Source organism: Dermacentor silvarum, chromosome 2 (assembly GCF_013339745.2).
Source record: "Dermacentor silvarum isolate Dsil-2018 chromosome 2, BIME_Dsil_1.4, whole genome shotgun sequence".
Lineage (NCBI taxonomy): Eukaryota > Metazoa > Arthropoda > Arachnida > Ixodida > Ixodidae > Dermacentor > Dermacentor silvarum.
This window is the reverse complement of record NC_051155.1, coordinates 175264051-175282000: the sequence shown is the minus strand read 5'-3', so window position 1 is coordinate 175282000 and position 17950 is coordinate 175264051. Positions and strand designations below refer to the sequence as shown.

The 17950-nt window shown below is 45.3% G+C and overlaps 1 protein-coding gene across 1 annotated transcript; it reads left to right on the top strand.

Moving 5' to 3' along the window:
• Nucleotides 1-85: 85 nt before the first annotated feature.
• LOC119442176 (dnaJ homolog subfamily C member 3) lies at nucleotides 86-10160 on the top strand. The gene is made up of 9 exons (XM_037706937.2): nucleotides 86-285; nucleotides 796-906; nucleotides 1931-2055; nucleotides 2186-2260; nucleotides 4231-4374; nucleotides 6417-6598; nucleotides 7270-7616; nucleotides 8242-8517; nucleotides 9540-10160. The coding sequence occupies exons 1-9, from the start codon at nucleotides 210-212 to the stop codon at nucleotides 9680-9682; spliced, it is 1479 nt and encodes a 492-aa protein (XP_037562865.1). The 5' UTR covers nucleotides 86-209; the 3' UTR covers nucleotides 9683-10160.
• The last annotated feature ends 7790 nt before the right edge of the window (nucleotides 10161-17950 follow it).

The following is a 17950-nucleotide window of genomic DNA, read 5'->3' as shown; positions in this document are numbered from 1 at the left end:
TTACTTAATAACGAGCTTGCATTTATTTTAAGATTCGCTGCGCTAAGGGCAGCCCATCGACCAATCAGCTAAGCACACGATATTTTTGTGTACAAGCAGTCGACATCGACTCGAGCGATGAGCTGTACTTGCGCTCGGGCAGCGGGATAGAAATTATGGTCTAGTATTTATTTTAATAAATTGTATCCTCCGCGCTCGCTACGGCCAAAATGACAGGCTATCCTTCGGCGTACCAGCTCGTCTCCTACCTGTACGTTCTCGCCTGGACGACGAGACGACTGATCGGCAAGTATTTTTTTCCCGTGCAGTGTGGTGGTCCACCATCCTTACAATCGGATCGCACGCTTTGCAGGCCGGCGCTTGCCTTGGAAGGAAGCTAGCTTGCGCGTTCAACTCATTTTGGCGTTCGTCTCTGCTTCTGCAACATCGGACGTCTTTCTTCTGTGGCATCGTCGCGGGTTGAACTGTGTGTTTAGAAGTGTACGTGATAGCGTCTCATCAATCGTGCCGCAGCGTGCGTCTCGTACTACATTTACGGTACGTGACAAACGATAGGCGGCGAAGTTGTTGCATCACCGCGTGCGCGCGCCGTGAATTGGGACGTCCGACACTTTCGCCGGACCTGATCGCCTTGGAGAGAGTTCGTTTAGGTGCACGTGTTTTAATATGCGAGATTACGGGTATACGGAATCTAGGTGGCATGTGCTTGCGTGATCCCGTGGGCTTTGCCCGCGAGGCGCTTTCAGCTGACTCGGCCCATTGATTGTGCTTTTCAATTCTTTACATGCCGCACAGGTGTTGCGGGCATCACGCAGGCAGAGATTGAGGGGCATCTTGAGATGGGACGACAACTCATGTCCAAGGGCCAGTACGCGGACGCTTTGTCTCATTACCACGCTGCCATCGGTAAGTTATCGTGGCGCACAAGCGCTGCGTCTATAGCATGGTGTATACGTTGATCCTGTCTACGTTACGATATCGTCTTGATGATACCGGTGCGGACAGTTCGTTCCTGCCGTGCGCCCACTGATGGCCGAGACACGGTTTCTGTTGTCTCAACGCATTTTTACATATCGGCCACACTTACAGCTTTGCTGAGCTTGGTGGCGCACCTCCTTATCAGATGCTTGGTCACCCTAAAAGATGATGATGTGTGGCAAGATATGCATTAACTTGTAGCAGATTGTCTTCTGCCGTCCTCAAGGTGTCGTTTAAACAGTGTTTCCCTAGAATAAAAACAAAAAATAATCTAAATTACACTTTTGGGAATCCAACTTGTTCAAACCACTTTATAACCATAGTTACCAAGTTTTGAATAGGCAGCAGTTTGTCATATTACGTATCATTAAATTGTTGTGCTGCAGTCATGCTATTTGAGGGAGTCCATGTGTGTTTCAAGCTTTCATGGCACCAAAATATTGTCAGCAAATTTAATTGTGATATCCAATGAACACTGCTTTGTAAGAACAAATTATTTTGCTATGGAGAGGACGGGCGCATCGATTACATTGCATTATAGTACAGTAATTAAGCCAACTTGAATACTACAGTTCTGAAACTTGTCAGTCCATAACAGCTGTAATAATGCTTGCCTTTTGTTCTTTGTGCGAGTATAGGCTATGACTTTTAATGCTGCGCATGTGCAGACTTCCTGATGATGGATTGGTAACATCTGTGGACGTGGTAATGCTGATGTGTCATTACTGAAACATGACTACTGGCATTTTGACCAGTGCTCGCTATTTGCTTAGCCACAGATTCCTTAACGAAAAGCAAGCAGTTGGTGTCATGTCATACTTTTTTCAGGGGTTTGTTGTTTGCTAACTTTAGAGGTCCTCTAACCCTTCATTTCCAGGTGACCTATTCGGCCATGTTGTTTTTCTGAACATTTAGGCTTAGATTACTCTGCTTATCATCATTCTTATTGCAGATGCGGATCCTGATAACTACCTAACTTATTACAAGCGCGCTACAGCTTACCTGGGGCTGGGCAAGTCCAAGTCGGCACTTGAAGACCTCAATGAGGTCATTGCCTTGAAGCCAGACTTTCTTGCTGTGAGTATCTAGCTGCATAGCATTAAATATGTAAACTCCCTGTTTATAGACAGTGTTCCGCACTGGCTGTTGTACAATGCACATTTAAATTGAACATTTTGTTTTCTCTCTCTTTGTGTACGACACGTAGGCAAGGCATCAAAGGGGTACAGTGCTCCTCAAGCAAGGGAATCTAGAGGAGGCCCACATCGACTTCGAGTGGGTGGTAAGTGCAGTTATTTTTCTTTTCTTTTTTTGTGTTCTCCCATTCCTTCTGAAGGATAGGCAGCAGCTTTAGTAAAAGTGGACGAAAGGAAGGCAGGCATGTGCAAGTGCCTATGTTAATTTTGTTTGGGAGTGTTTCTGATGGGGATTGGTTTCCTGATGCATGGCAAGTTATGAATAAATCTTGTAACACGCCATTGTGCTTTAGGCTTGCAGCCATTTCTTGCAATTCATGCTGGAGCTTAGCATATGCTACAGCTTCATAATCTGACCTAATCTCTAATAAATAAAGTGTTCTTGTCACACTGTAATTTCTGTATGTATTTTGCCTATGCTGTAGCACACGTCTGAAGTGATGGACTTAGAGACCTCCTGCGCAATAGAACTTTGTGCTGAGAAGTGCTGCACACTACATCATGCAGGCATATTTTCTGATAGGCCAGTTCGTATGAACTTTACCTCAGTGCACAGGTCTACAATTTTGTGTTTCTTTTCGCTACATCTCTGATTGTGTTTCTTTGAAGTTACAGTACACATTACAGCTAGTGTGTCATGGGGTCACGTAGCTACTTGTATAACGTGTCCTTTTAACAGCGAAGCTGTTAAAGCTGGAGGAGAAACGTCCAAAATCCACAGAAAACTCCGCGCCGTTGCCTAGCAACAAACAAGCCACAGCTGCGCACCACCTGGCCCAACCTCGCCTAGCCGCACATGCGCCGAAGCAGTAACAATGACGTCACCTTGCGTTGCCTAGTAACCGCCGGCGCAGATGCGCGCTTGCTTCGCCCGACACAGACACGGCTCCGCCGAGGCGGTTGCGCTATTGCGCATGTGCTGTGACGTCATCCCGGTGTGTCATCTGCTGCGCGCCACCCGTACACTGTGCATAGCTTTCACCGCACTTCCCCTACATCTTTTCGGACTGCAAGTGCTTCACGAGGCGTTCCCTGATGCCACGGACCACGAGTAAATGCTTATACACTTTGTATAACTTAGCATCACTTGGCATTACTTCGTATAACTTAGCATCACTTCGTATAGCCACGACGAGCTAGGAACCGATCAGCTCCACTGTGTCTTTAGCCTTGCGCCACTAGTACAAGCTACTCCGAAATTTTTTTTACTGAAAATGCATTACTTTATTCTGCTGGCCTGTTGGAGCTGTGTTATGTTTCTAGGCTCACAGTGTAACTTTACTTTAAACAGTTGTAGAATGTATCGTTCCATTGACAAGCAACCAGTCAGTCTGAAGGAAAATAGTCCAGAACATACATTATTTAAAAATGAACACAGTGCACTCCACATGATAGGGTACACCTCTCACTGCTAGTGTCTGCACTTAATGTTCCTAATGCACATAGTGTGCAAGTCTTAAACTGAGCAATGTATTGTGGCCACTTTGTGCTATCTGATGTTGCAATGTTTAGAGGCAGATGGGTGTGTGGGCATAATCATCTTAGCACAAGCAGTGGCAATATCAACGCTTGGTACTTTTTATGCTGTGGTGGCGAGTTTGTCTAAAAAAAATTTCAGGAGACAAGCTAGTTGGAGCAGTTTCTTTCACACAAAAGTTTTTTTACATCCTTCACTCTGAGCATCATAAAGCAACTACTAGTTTATGTTAGAAGGCCTGCATACACATCATTGTCATTGTCGTCATGGACTTCGTGCATACTAGCTTGGTGCTCACATATTGGCCTGGTGTTTCATGCTTTCTCATTTTTTATGTGACAATGGCTAGCTTATGCATGAAGGGCAGCACACGGCAAGTTAAAGCAATGATAGACCTAGTCTGCTCAAAGGAATAGTCATCTTAAGCATTCAGAGACACCAAATTACTCCACATTGTGTCATAGTTCCAGACATGTTCTCGGAAGCTGTAGCTTTAGTGCTTGTCATTAGAGTGGGAAAATTAAGATCGCAGATGAAAGTTCTGGCATTGCTTTGATGGTCTGGCACCGTTTCCTGCAGCTACGACTAGACCCAAACAATGTCGAGGCACATCGGGCGTACATGGCCATTGAACCTCTGAAGCAAGACATTCGTGTCGCACAGGAGATGATTCATGACCGAAACTACGTGGGGGCTATTGAAGTGCTCACCAGGGTGATTGCAGTAAGTGATTGCTTGTTCTTGGGTGCCTTTCTCGCGTAACACAATGCAACTTGATCATTGTGCTTATTTGCCCCCTAATACCTCTATTTTCTTTTTCACTGTGAGTAGCTGTACCAACTTATCAATGTAGTTATTGCATTGCTGTGAACAAAAGCTGTCACTTGTGAGAGATTTCAGTTGCAGTGATGCTTCTGAGAAACATTACATTGGAAACTATTGCTTGGAAGCCTGTAGATAATTTATTTATCCATGGACCCCTGGCAGCCTAGCTCCGGGCACCAACAGCCTTAACCGCTGGGCAAATAAAGTTTATTCCTATCCTCCTTGTGGCCAAATTGGCATTTGTTATCTAAAACATTGTGATCTCTCACAAGTCTCTTGATTCTAAGTGTACTTGAAAAAGATATTGTGAGCACGTTCTATACACGATGACAACTTTCTGTGGCAGCACAGGCAAAGCTATGCGCATGTGCACAGCTTCTGCTCTTGTATTACTATGCCAAGTAGAGCCGACATTTTGCTAGCGACTTCAGTTTCATTTTTACCAGCGTAGCACATGAGCCTTTTTTTATTGAAATGTTTTCATGTGAGTGAGCTCGGTGTATCATTACTCTCTGTGAAATAGTGCCAAGGTAAATCAGATATGTATATTGTTTTCCAAAAGCGAACATAAATATTCATATAATTTGTTAATGCTACACTGAAGGAACAAATAGCTGAGCCTATTTCCAAAATGCATTACCTCTAGATGACTTCTTATCTTACGCTAAGCCGCACACTATTGAACTAAATGTCCAAATGCACAAAATGTACTGTAATGATGTTATACGGCAAGTGATATTTGGTATTCTGAATGAGTGTAGCAAGCGCTTTTATTGAAGCAAACATTTTTATTGTGAAAAACCATGGACCATCCAGGAACTGGGCGATCAAAAATCCTACGTAAAGGAAAACACACATTTCACAAATTCCATGGCATACGTCATCAGTGTTCACGGTAGTTCACTTGGAGATACAATAACTTTCACGAGATGTCATGGCGGTGGGCAGAAAACCTGTTAGCGTCCACAGGCAGCAGCATTCCTTGCGCAGGCCAAGCACGCTGTTTTCGCACAGTAGAAGAAACACTGTAGCTCACATAATAGACATCAATGCGCATGTTGCTACAGGTGGAACTTTGCAAAGGTGACTGTATCTGCGAAGTTGAACGCTGTCATCGCGGAGTGCCAGGAATGCTCTCACTCATACACACTGATGCCTTTGGTGCTACACTGCTACATGCGAAGTCTCCCGAAAGTAATTATATTCGCGGCAGTGAACGACCTAGAATACTGACACTGTATGCCATGGAAATATTGAAATGCACGTTTTCTTATGCTCTACTTCTAATTGTGCAATTGTGTTTCCATGCCTGGTAGACTTGCCGTACAGGGACAGGTTGTCGATGTTGAGGTAGCCATCTCCTGCGCATCGGACCAGCGATGCACTTGTGCTAGTGGTGTTAGCTTCACATCACACATCTCCCACTCGCTCCAACCCAGTGACGCCATCTTTGTTTACCGAACAAGGAAAACCAGGCATGGACAACATAAAGCCACAAAACTAGGAACAGCATGAAATGCAATGCTTTTTCTTAAGCAAGCTTCTTATTTGTTATGAAATAAATCTTGCAACAAAAAAGTGTTAATTGGTACATTTTGTTTTGCACTGCATAGCTTCCAGTTGCTTACATTCGCAGACTACAGAAAAATTTGCAGTAAAAAAGTGTGTGCTTTGGCTCCTTATCTTTGGCTACACTGCCACAGTAAGTTGGCACCCGGTAGAAATGCCACTTGAAGGCTTCATACTTTTTTTCAGTGTTTACCGACTAGGACAGAGCTGTGTTTCTAGAAGAAAACTTACGGGTGGTCTCATCTGTGTTTGTTTTAGACCTGATTAGCATAAATCTATTAGATGGTTGGCTGTGTCTTGAGATGGACATGCTTAAGAGGGCGATGTGTTGATGTGTCTTCTCACTCTTCACTCTTATGGTCACCTTCTAGGAGTGCCCGTGGGATGTGACTCTTCGCGAGATGCGTGCACAGTGTTATGAAAACCTTGGGGACCTGATAAATGCCATCACAGACCTGCGGCCCACAACGAAGATGGTGCCAGACAACACTGTTGGCTTCTTGAAACTTAGCAAGCTGTACTACAAGATGGGAGACGCTGACGAGTCTCTTAAGTGAGTGAATTTTCATATACTCCTTGTCTTAATTTCCCCACAAGCTTGCCTTTAAGACAGATCGCAAGGGTCTTAAACAGGCTTGAATTGCATGCAGTCTAAGCATCCACAGAACTACTAAAGTTGAAAGTTTTCTCTCGGTGCTCTTGCATGTCATACCCTTCCTTGTGCTCGTATTCTCACCTACATTTGTGAATTGCTTTCTCAGCATTTTATGGAGATGTATCAGTGCATTGTAGCCTCGCATCGCAGAAGCACTCTTTGCTTCTTGTTGTGATCCTGACACTTCCATGTGCCACCTCCCGCTAACCGCTGGCAGAGCCTTCTATAGCAGAGGCTGCGACCATAAAAACTACAGTGGGCAGCAAGCTTGATCTCGCTGACACTACCTGTAAAAGTAACAGACAGTAAATTAATCTCCAATCCTTCCTTGGTATTCTGGTGGCTTTTCTCAAGCTTCGCTGAATAACTAACGAAGCATCTAGCGTAATTTGCTTACTGTAACGGGAATGTGAATGTTGTGTAGTTCAAAGGAGGTGTGCAGTTAAGCAATGGTTAGTTATTTGGGCTAATTATATCCCTTCTTCATGTTGGTTGTGCACAGCAGCTTCATTAACTTTTCACTTGCTCCCCCTCATTGACACATTCTGTTTTTTCGTTGTCTAATCCAGTGTCATTCGAGAGTGCCTCAAGCTGGACCCAGACCACAAGGACTGCTTCTCACACTACAAGAAGGTGAAGAAGCTGGCAGCGCAACTGCGTAGCATCCAGGAGCTGATTGGGCAGGGCAGCTTTGACGACTGCGTTGAGAAGGGAAAGGCGGCACTGCGCACTGAGCCTGACGTGGCCCAGATAGTGCAGCACGTCAAGGGGCGCCTCTGTCACTGCCACAGCAAGGCGGGCCATACCAGTGAGGCCGTTGAGGCCTGCTCTGATGCCCTGCGCCTGAACCCAGAGGACACACGGGCCCTTTGCGACCGAGCAGAAGCCTACTTGGCGGACGGGCAGTATGACCGCGGTCAGTGGCCCTCTCATTTCTTACGCAGACTAGTGAAAAGAATTTTAAGTGCTGAATGACAACTATTGTGCTTCATGTTGGGAATTACAATCAACAACCAATTTTTTGGACATGCCTGATAATTCGGATGGCTTTGTGGCACCACCACGTACCCAATAGAGCCAATTTAAAATAATGTCTAAAATTTTGACACGTCTGAAACATGTCAAGCAGCATTTCTTTTCAAAGAAAATGATATGCAACTTAGGCAGCTGTGTGGTTTCAACTGTTTAAATGCAGCTTAGAAACAGAAGTCAAAATAATTGGAAGATAATTTATCTTAATAGGTACTTCATGTCTGAAGCAATTGTGGGTTCATCTTTGATATCGGAAAGCATATGTCACATTTTAAGAACACACTCCAAGGAGAAGCTTTCAGAGTAGTAGCAGCTGCCTCTGAATACACAATTGTGAGGCAGATGCCGTCCCAAAATGATGCATTAGACATCATGTGCTCCTCTAGGCCATTGCTTCACTGGTACGCATTGTACATAAACAGCGTACTATATTCTCAAGCATTATGTGAATGTCATGTGCATCTGTGGGTAGGTATAGAGTATGATTTTGAGCTCCCTATTCCACGCAGCATCCCATGACTTTCAGCAAGCAGCTAACATGGACGAGAACTCGTGTGGACCTGAGGGCCTCAAGCGTGCTCAACGGCTCGAAAAGCAGTCGCACAAACGCGACTACTACAAGATTCTCGGGGTGAAGCGCTCGGCGCAGAAGCGGGAGATCCTGAAGGCCTATCGAAAGTTGGCCCAAAAGTGGCACCCGGACAACTACCAAGGCGATTCCAAGAAGGAGGCGGAAAAGAAGTTCATTGACATTGCAGCGGCGAAGGAGGTGCTCACTGACCCTGGTCAGTGTTTTTCCCCTTTCCTCCATTGCTCTTTTGTGAGAGGGCCATCATGCTGGTGTCATGCACACCAAAAGTAAATGGAATGCATTTCTCAAGTTTGAGTACTTGAGTGGGAGCCCCACTTCTATGTCAGAACAATATTCTTCTTGCGATTGTTTCCTTGTGGAAATGTTTGAGGATTCTTTTGTTGTATGTGCACAATTGTTGGCTCTTGCCTGCTGGTAAATACGTCTGTCCATTGCAAACTGTAGCCTTATTAGTAGAATATACAAACTGAAAAGTTGTGAAGGCAAAAACAAAACACATGGGCGTGTCTTTGTGCACTAGTGTACATGGTGCATTGATGCTTTCTCTTTGGGGTAGGCGTTGCATTTTGAGTGCAAAGCAAGAAAAGCTGACATGTCATTCGTGACTTAAATGTTCTCGTATGAAGCATGTTTAATTCACCACAACCAACTAGTATTCTTGTTTTCATAGTGTTTAAACTGGTATGACTCTATTCAAATTCCGCTTGGTTGCAGCAGGACAAACAAACCACACAATAAATGGCGAAAAAGTGCATATATGTTAAAAGCATCTTCCACTGGGGGAAGGACTGTTGGGTGCAACCCTCCGAGCCATTTATAATTTTGATGCCATTCAAGAAAGTGCAAGAAGCATCATTGTTTCAGTTATATCTTTGTTTCTCATAACTGCATTCCCTTTTCACATTCGAAAGTGGGCTTTTCTTTTTTCTTCTCTCATAATTCATCAGTATAGCACACAGAAAATGCTGGGCCTGTAGCCAAGGCTAGGGGAGACCCATTGTGTACAAAATGTGTTGCATCATCACGGAACAATGGAATGTAACATGCACTATGAATGTCGTGAAAAGGACATATTAAAGACACGTGCTGCTTTGTCCACCTTAGCATTGTGTTTCACTCATCTTTCTTCGTATATTTTACATTGTCTTCGTTGTAATTTGCATTATAGCATTGTTGTCCCCCCCCCCCCCCCCTTTTTTTTTTCTTGCATTACAGAAAAGAGGAAACAATTTGACAATGGTGAGGATCCCCTGGATCCAGAGTCTCAGCAAGGCAAGGGCTTCAACCCCTTCCAGGGTTTCAACCCCTTTGGCAGTGGCTCAGGCGGTGGCTTCACCTACAAGTTTGTCTTCAACTGAGACCTGACAGTGCTACAGGAGAGAAAAAAAACACGTTTTTCAGTGTTGTGCGTGTATATGACCTCTTCAAGGTGCGGCGTACATGCAACGGTGATACTAGGGAGAGAAGTACTACAGCGAAAAGAAAAACAAACCTGGATTTGCAGACCGGTCGTGTCATAGACTGGCGCACACTGGAAAGGGCAACAAGTGTACAGACTGTGCTGCTCACTTCGCACTTTAAAAAACGAAGAAAACACCAGTGAATCCACAAAATTCCCGCAAGAGACGGAGGGAAAGTGTCAAGTGCCACCATCGCAGCAATGTTGTCCTTCCAAGCTGTTCATTTTGTAAATTTTCTTTTAGTTCCGTGGGAACACGTTGCCATGCCACAAGTAAGGCTTTTGAGAAGTCCAGTGGCCTGTGTACAGTTAGATCTAATTAAATTTAAGACATATTAGTCGCTGTGCTTTATAATAAAGCAAGTTGACGTCACTTATACTCATTGTTGCTATGACTGCCTTGTCTGAGCTGTCAGTGTGTGGATGCATTTTTGCCTTGCTATACCAAACACAGCTATTAGAAGTATTTGTATAACTCCAACCAATAGCCATGAGAAAGTCATGTTACACAGACATCTGTGAAAAAAAAATAGAACTTTAATTCAAAAGCGAGTTGGTTTCATTGTGGGTAATTGAAGCAGTTGGCTGTGCTTGGTTACTGTAAGTTGTCGCTCTGGCACATTCCACTTAAGAGTGGGTTCTGTGCATGTTTGGAGGAGGAACCATTTGACTCCTCTCACAAAATTTGTTCGGGCACACTTGAATGCAGAAACGTTTGTCATCTCTTGTATGTGCACACAGGCACTGGCAGATACACAGGGAGGAACTGCCCCCCCACTCCTGAGAATGTCAGTCGGCACTTTAGCAGTGACAATACTAAGCCTGCAGCTACCCCTCCCTCTTCCTTCGTTCTTTTTCTATACAGCCTCGTATTGTGGTATTTTTTTATAGTCACCTCCCCGAGTATTTATCTAAAGGGCCAAGTAGGTTTGTCTTGGTACAAACACAGCATGCTTCCTAACATAAGCAACGTTTACATGAACCTAACAAAATTGAGTCTCCTTGTTGGGGCTGAGATCTGGTCGTCTGGTTCATGTAAATGCTAGCAGGTTGGGCCAAGCAATCGTCGAGTTGTGTTCGGTCAATCTGCCTACAAGAGAAGCGTTGACTTGCCCAACCCACTAGCCATATGCATATAAACGCGATTGGGTTGGACTTAGTCAACACAATTTCTCACTTGACCCGCTTGCATCGAGTTCATGTAAACGAAGGTATAGTTGCCTGCTAAGAACTACTACACCCTGTATGCTTTTCGACAGCGTAGTAAACTCGTCGTGAAATCGACCTGTTGAAAGCAGCAACAAAATTGTGCGCAAGAACGGACAATGTGCACCCATTTGACTCGGTGCCGAGACTGGTCATGCCAGTTGACGCGAAAAGCATCATCAGTGGGTGGCTGCAGAGAAGATATAATCGGACAGAAGCAGAAGTAGCCTTTGGACTCTGAGGAGAAAGGGCAGAAGAAAAATTATGCGTGGCTCTGCTACCGCAAACACCAGAGACCAGCAGGGCTGGGAAAAGCCTAGTAAAGTAGTGGCAAACCACACACTTAGTTTCCTGGCGCTCAGGATATCTTCGCGATGTTCTGCATATTATCGCGATGAATCAACCGGCCACGTTCACAAGCCTCCGGATCTTCATTTCTTCGCCTAAACGAGCTCTCGGCTTCCCTTAATCTAAACTCGGGATGTTCTCTTCTGCGACACTTAGTTTCAGCTTTCCTAGCTCTCGCTTCAGTCTTTCGGAAGCAACTAGTGTCCAGTTCTCTGGCCGAAACCTGCCGAGCCGCCGCCAGAGGCATCGGCTGCAGTCGTGGACACCGGGCATGTTCAGTGCGAACACAGGGAAGCACGATCCGCGTCGGCAGCAGCTCTGCGCGTCCCACTACCACATGCCTCACTCATCCGCTGTGCTGAGCGATGCTATTTTTATACTCTGCTTTCACTCTCTCTCAGCTCTCTCTTCCCCAGCTCCGAAAAGCTATTGCACAGCTGGTATAGGGTTGCTAGGCAATGCAGTGACGTCATAGCTCAGCGAGGTTTTACGGCTCGCGGCACAACTTACGGCCGGCTTAAACAGCGGAGCTGTTTAAACATAAGTGAAAGGATGGGCCACAATGTCTCTGAACTTCGAATAACACGGCTGTGAACAGTTTAAGGAATTGGGAATTCAGCTGTTATGTATGAACACCCGACAGAGTGCTTGCAACGCATACACTGATTTTGGGGAGAGCTGGAAAACCGGCAAATGGTGTGCCGGTGTGGGGTTCGAACCGGCACCCGACACAAGAGACAAGATCTAGTACAAGTTACTCAATAGATCTAGTACAAGTTACGCAAACACCCTGTGGCATAGCGTAAATGCTAAAACGCTACGTATTTGAGTCGGAACACCGTGAACCACTGCAGACATACGCGCTGTTCTTGGTACCTTCAAAACAGCTCAAGATTTGAAAACATGGCTGCGTTGAAGAGCGACTGCTCCTTAACAAGGTGCTGGCCAACACGCAGGAGTAAAGACCGAAATTTATATGCACAATAAACGCCGACCACTCCAAGCTAGCTAGCAGCAGGAAAATAGTGTTCTGTTAGATGATGCAGCGAATACGTAAGTTACGCTAAGGACAAGGAACTGGGCAAGTCTGCTTACAATAATCGTTAGTCCTATTCACCCTCTGTGCCAAGTGTTTGAATGTATTTGTCTATGGTATGCACTAAGACAAGCGTTATACTGAAACTAATACTTGTGCGCAAGACGCACATTGGCCGGAGGTATGTGTGCTCAAAGCCGTGTTTTAAAGCAAGCCACTTGTTTTCTAGTGTTGCAGCAGCTTGGTGGTGCCCGGCACCATTATTTTGTGGCGTTCAGCACTGCTGTGTGACAATCACTTGGTAACATATGTCCGCCATATTTTCAGGCCATCATCGCTACAGAAATATGCCTCGCGCCTAAATTGATTAGTAAGCATAAGGAAATTTGAGTGAGCCGCCACTTTCCGAGAGAAAGGCCCATTCTGAGTCTAAATCAAAGGCCTGGCAATGCAGTGGAACCTCGTTGATACCATTCCGTTGATAAATCGGTTGATACGTCTGCAAACTGGTATTTCTGAAACTCGTAGCTTAGTGTACTAGAATAAATTACATTCCAACGACCCATGAACAACGTGTTAAGGGTCAACGACACTAGCGGAAAAACGCACGCCACAAATGCTGCCGCAAAGCAGGTTTTTCCTGCGGGTGCGACTGTTTTCACAACAAATCCGTACAGGGGCGGGGCCTCGCCTCGATGACTTATCACCATTTTCTTTCTTTTTTCTTCCTCTCTGGTGGCGTTCCAACGCAGCCGGCTTTGGAACGGAGAACACGCTGGGCGTGACTAGACACGTGGCTGCTTTTAAGGGATCGATGGTATTCCTAAATAAATGCATCACTGTTTTGATGATCCAAATGTAATCTCACCGTCAGGGAGGGAGCAGTCTACCTGACTAAAGCAGTATTTTTTTTATTTGGGGTGTTGCTACGCTGCGCTCCGCAACACCCCAACGACCGCCGCTTCGCGTCGGTGCCCGGCACCGGGGCACAACCGATCGCGCCGCCAAACAGAGAGGGAAAAAATGAAAATGGTGATACGTCACCGGAGGCGAGGCCCCGCCCCTGCACGGATTTGTTGTGAAAACAGTCGCACCCTTTTCGTGCCGTGGGGGGTTCGGTCCTGGTCCGATTAAATTGCTGCGTGCCCGGCGGCAAACGAGCCGCGAGCGAAGCAGATCAATGAAAGCTGCCCCTTTAGTGACGCACGCGCGGGAAACTGATGTCATGCGGATTCGCCCGACCGCTGTTTTCGCACTGGTATCGTCTGCTCGCGTCAGCTTTCACTCGCGCTTGTTTTGGTTGGCTTTTCAGGCGAGATCTTCATGCGGTCATGTGGCTGAACAAAGCGCCTACCCTCGTCTGCCAGTCGTATCGCTCGTTGTGTCACGCTGCTCTACGGTGCTCCTTTGTTTCGGAATTATTGGTCTCATTTTTCAACTTTCAAAAGAACTTGTTTACGGACTTCGAAAAAATGAAAGTTCAGCGAAAACTGACGAGCTATTTTAAAGTTGCTCAATAAAAGACACAGTTTCAAAGCATCACTTGCGATCGGGGCTTAAAGTCTCCCTTCAGGGAAGGCAGACTTTAGACCAGCGATATATATATATATATATATATATATATATATATATATATATATATATATATATATATCGCTGGTCTAAAGTCTCCACACCATATATATATATATATATATATATATATATATATATATAAGCACTTTCACGCTCACTTCCCATTTACGTTATTAGCGCTGAAAAAGCCAACTTTCTCTCGAGTTAAACAAATTTTATAGGAGTTCTGCAAATAAATATGTCATTCTGCATGTATATCGGGCATTTATTTAATGTGCCGATTTAATCAAGCACTCAGAAAAAAAATGGAATTTTGAAAACGACCTTTCAGAAATAACTCGGGAGGTAAAGGGTTAAAGATATCGCAATTCAAAGCAAATAAGTAGACAGGGGTAATTGGAGATCGCAGTGGACATAAATATAGGCTGATGATGATGATGAAGTCTAGCTGCAACAAAGAACCTTAGTTGCCTTGTTTAAATGACATCATGCACTATAACAATGCATTTTATGGTTTTGCATCTACTTACCTACAAAGGTGGACAGAATGCATGCGTCTTTGGAAAAACACAGCACTCGTAATGCACAATAAATGAATGAAAATTAAATGGTGTGAACATTCACTAATTCATGAGCAGGTACCTTCACGCTCAGGTGGCTCATGAAACAGTATGCTGTGCCAAGAATCTTAGTCGAACAAACGTGGTGACCGTCATGTGCAGTGCCTCGGGTAAATGCATGCAGCAGCACAGAAACACCATCTTTCCTGTTTTTGATCGTGCCACATCAACCCATTAATTGCGATTAAGTTATTAATCGAAAAATTGGTGAGTTACAATTGCCCCGCATAAGTCACTACTGGTAATAAAATCACCTCCAGCGCTTGTCAAATGGGTGCCGCAGTGCTGCAGTTCGCCTGCCGAGGGAGGGCGAGCACCTCCTTAGAAAATTGAGGGGGGGGGGGGGGGGGGGGGGGGCTCTGACTTTATGCACTGGTTGCGATAGCAAATTAGTAGACATCTATACGAAGTAAGGATAGTAGTTTTATCGGCCCTGTAAACTTGGGAACATTCGCTTACAAGCATGGTGTCAGCGTGCAAAAGCAAACATGAACACATCACACTCGATGACCGCGGACACTCGCTGTTGAAACGCTGGCGTTAGCAAGCGCCTGCAGCAGCGAGCGAAAGTGGCTACCGGTCATTCGATCTATCGCTTCAACGGAAACAGCGAGGCGAAAGCACAGTGCACACAAAGCTATAAGCAGATCGCTTTCAAGATAAGGCGCACGCCGCAAAGTACAAATACGCAGTTGCTGGCAGAGTAGAAGCCGCACCCCTCCCTTCCGCGCTGCCTTCCCGCTTTCCTCCTTTCACGCGAGAGATGGAGTCACCACTCGCCAGGTCCCCTTGCGCCCGGTCGCGAAATACGCCGTTGCTGCCGGAGCACAACGCCACCCGCCCCTCCCTCCTAGCGGTCCCTTCACGGGCTTTCGCGCTACGAAAGACCTCGCGCTTGCTCTCCGTGAAAGCGCGCGTCCCTCGCGCGCTTTCACTCGCACATACGGCTCGCAGCGACGCACTTGAACTTTATACGAAACCTCACGGCGACGGCAGAAATCCGCTTGGAGTGTGTGCGGTTCGTGTGATGTCGCCACAGGAAGCTTTGCTAGCGAGTTTGTCACCAAGTAAGTCTGTTTTCTTACGTTTTGAGGTTTGCTTTGGATGATACATTTTATTTTCTGGTTCCCGCGAAAATCCTATCAATGAGGTTCCACTGTATTTTTTCCCCATGCTTAAATGTCGTGCACAGCTGGCATTTCACGCTGCATGTAGTTTTACATTGTGTGCCCGAGCACTTGTTTGCAGCTGTAAATGAGAATACACCTGTACCCAGAGTTAGCATTCGCCATCCGCTCCGATTTAATAAGGGTGTAATTTGTTACACTCTTGGACTCCCGCGAAAGGAGTTTACTTTTGCAATAACTTGCCTTGGCCTGAGAATCATATAAACATTGCAAACTTGTTGCAACATTCACTGAGCAAACACGATCGATAGACAAAGTATGTTGCGATATGATGGCCGACGCAAAGATGCGAACACGACGTCATCACAACTGTCGGCGTCGGCACTCCGCAACAGAGTAATTGCGCGAATTGCGCACATTACACGACACATATAACACACAACAGGCATAACTAAACAGGTAACATAAAGACATAACATACAAAAAACAAAGGAAAGAGTTTAAAGGAAGATGACAAAGTGATCAACAGAGGGCACGAGGGAAGCCTCAGGCAGCACTAAAAATCAGCACTATATATATATATATATATATATATATATATATATATATATATATATATATATATATATATATATATATATATATAGTGTGTGTGTGTGTGTGTGTGTGTGTGTGTGTGTGTGTTGCTGCAGAAAATGTACTTGAGCGAAACTTACAAAAATTATTTCATTCAGTCTGTTTACCCGCTGACATTTTTATCCAAATTTTAAAAGAATTGCTCCCTGTATGTTAAAGTGAAAATTTTCGTTACTATAACACAGTGGGCGAAGTGAGCTTTGTTCATTTCAATAATATTCTCAAAACTTGTGATCTGTATCACATCACCACCCATATTAAAGTGTAGGTAGACACATATCTCGTATGCGAGAGCTGAATAAATTGAAGAATATGCTGCTGCTCATCGGCCATTCATGACATTCAGAGCATGGCGATAATTTGGTTGTCTTGTCGGTTCTCATGTTTTAAGTAGCGTGTTTACCTGTACTTCTACGACATATACGATATATATGTATATGTTTAGGGCGCCGTGTCGCAGAAAATCCGGCGTCGGCATTGGCGCCCGCGGCCGAGAGAATCATCCCCAACCAAGTTTAGGTATGCCACACCATTCTATCATTAATGTTGCTTATACCTTGTCTTGCATTCTTGGCTAAGCTATTCCTCGGAATTTTGAGAATTACAATCCACAAACAAATGTCATGAAACAAAACACCCACAGCGCATGCCTTTTATGTTAAATCTTCTCAGACTTAAATATTAAAAGTGCGAAACAAATATGGAAACCTGAAAACGATGTATTTCTTTGGCGCGGTTGTGCACTGTCTCCGGGATCGGCCCACGCAAGAGGCCGCGTTTCTACCAGAAAGCTCGCCTACGTGCATGTCTATAGCGTTCGCCGCCAGTGTTTGCCAGTAACCATTACGGTTGCATAAGCTGCAGTCGTCGGGAACCATGAGTACCAGTCAGGGATCTTTGAACACTATCGCGTTCCACTCTTAAAAGCGAAGCTTAAGCGTCCTCCCAATTTTTTAAAACCGCATCGCATCTTTTGACTTTTTCGTAGTCCCTGAAAACTGCAGTCATGCATAAAGGGATCTTCGTTCCTTTACCAGTAGGCGACATTCGAGCGGAGAGAGGATTCGTTATCGTGAAGAGCATGACGTCACACGTACTCAGTCTTCGCAAACCAACATTCCGTGAAGCCGGTCCCTTCTCCTTATTCCTTTTATTTATTTATTTTAGTGTCTCAAAAGGCATGCAGAAAGTCTTCTTTCCTCCACGTTCGATGGCCTTCAGTGTTATCATGGGACGCTCCCTCCTAGTTTCTTTGCTTCCTCCACGGGGACGCGCATGTAGAATGACAGAATCAAAGGCTTGTGGAACACCTTATGGCACAGAAAACCTGTATGGTTATGGTGTAGCTCTGAACTTTCGTCTGCATTATGAAAAATTGCACGATTGAACTCAAAACAACGACCACGACCATGCATCCACCCGATGTTTTGCGAAGGAGAGCTAAAATGCCGAACGAGCTGACGTGGAAGTGCAGTGGAATAGCCAGAATTTTTTTGGGGAAGGGGGTGGGGCGGGGCGGGGGGGGGGGGGGGGGCGCCGGCGCCTCTGGCTACGCCACTGCCGAAGATCACGGCACGCTTAATATTTTCAGCGCAGAAGTGCTGTGCAGATTTTGATAG

Coding starts and splice junctions, on each gene's coding strand:
- LOC119442176 (XM_037706937.2), top strand. CDS start 210: ATGACAGGCTATCCTTCGGCGTACCAGCTCGTCTCCTACCTGTACGTT. Junction 6,599..7,269: donor GACGCTGACGAGTCTCTTAA/GTGAGTGAATTT, acceptor TGTCTAATCCAG/TGTCATTCGAGAGTGCCTCA. Junction 8,518..9,539: donor GGAGGTGCTCACTGACCCTG/GTCAGTGTTTTT, acceptor CTTGCATTACAG/AAAAGAGGAAACAATTTGAC.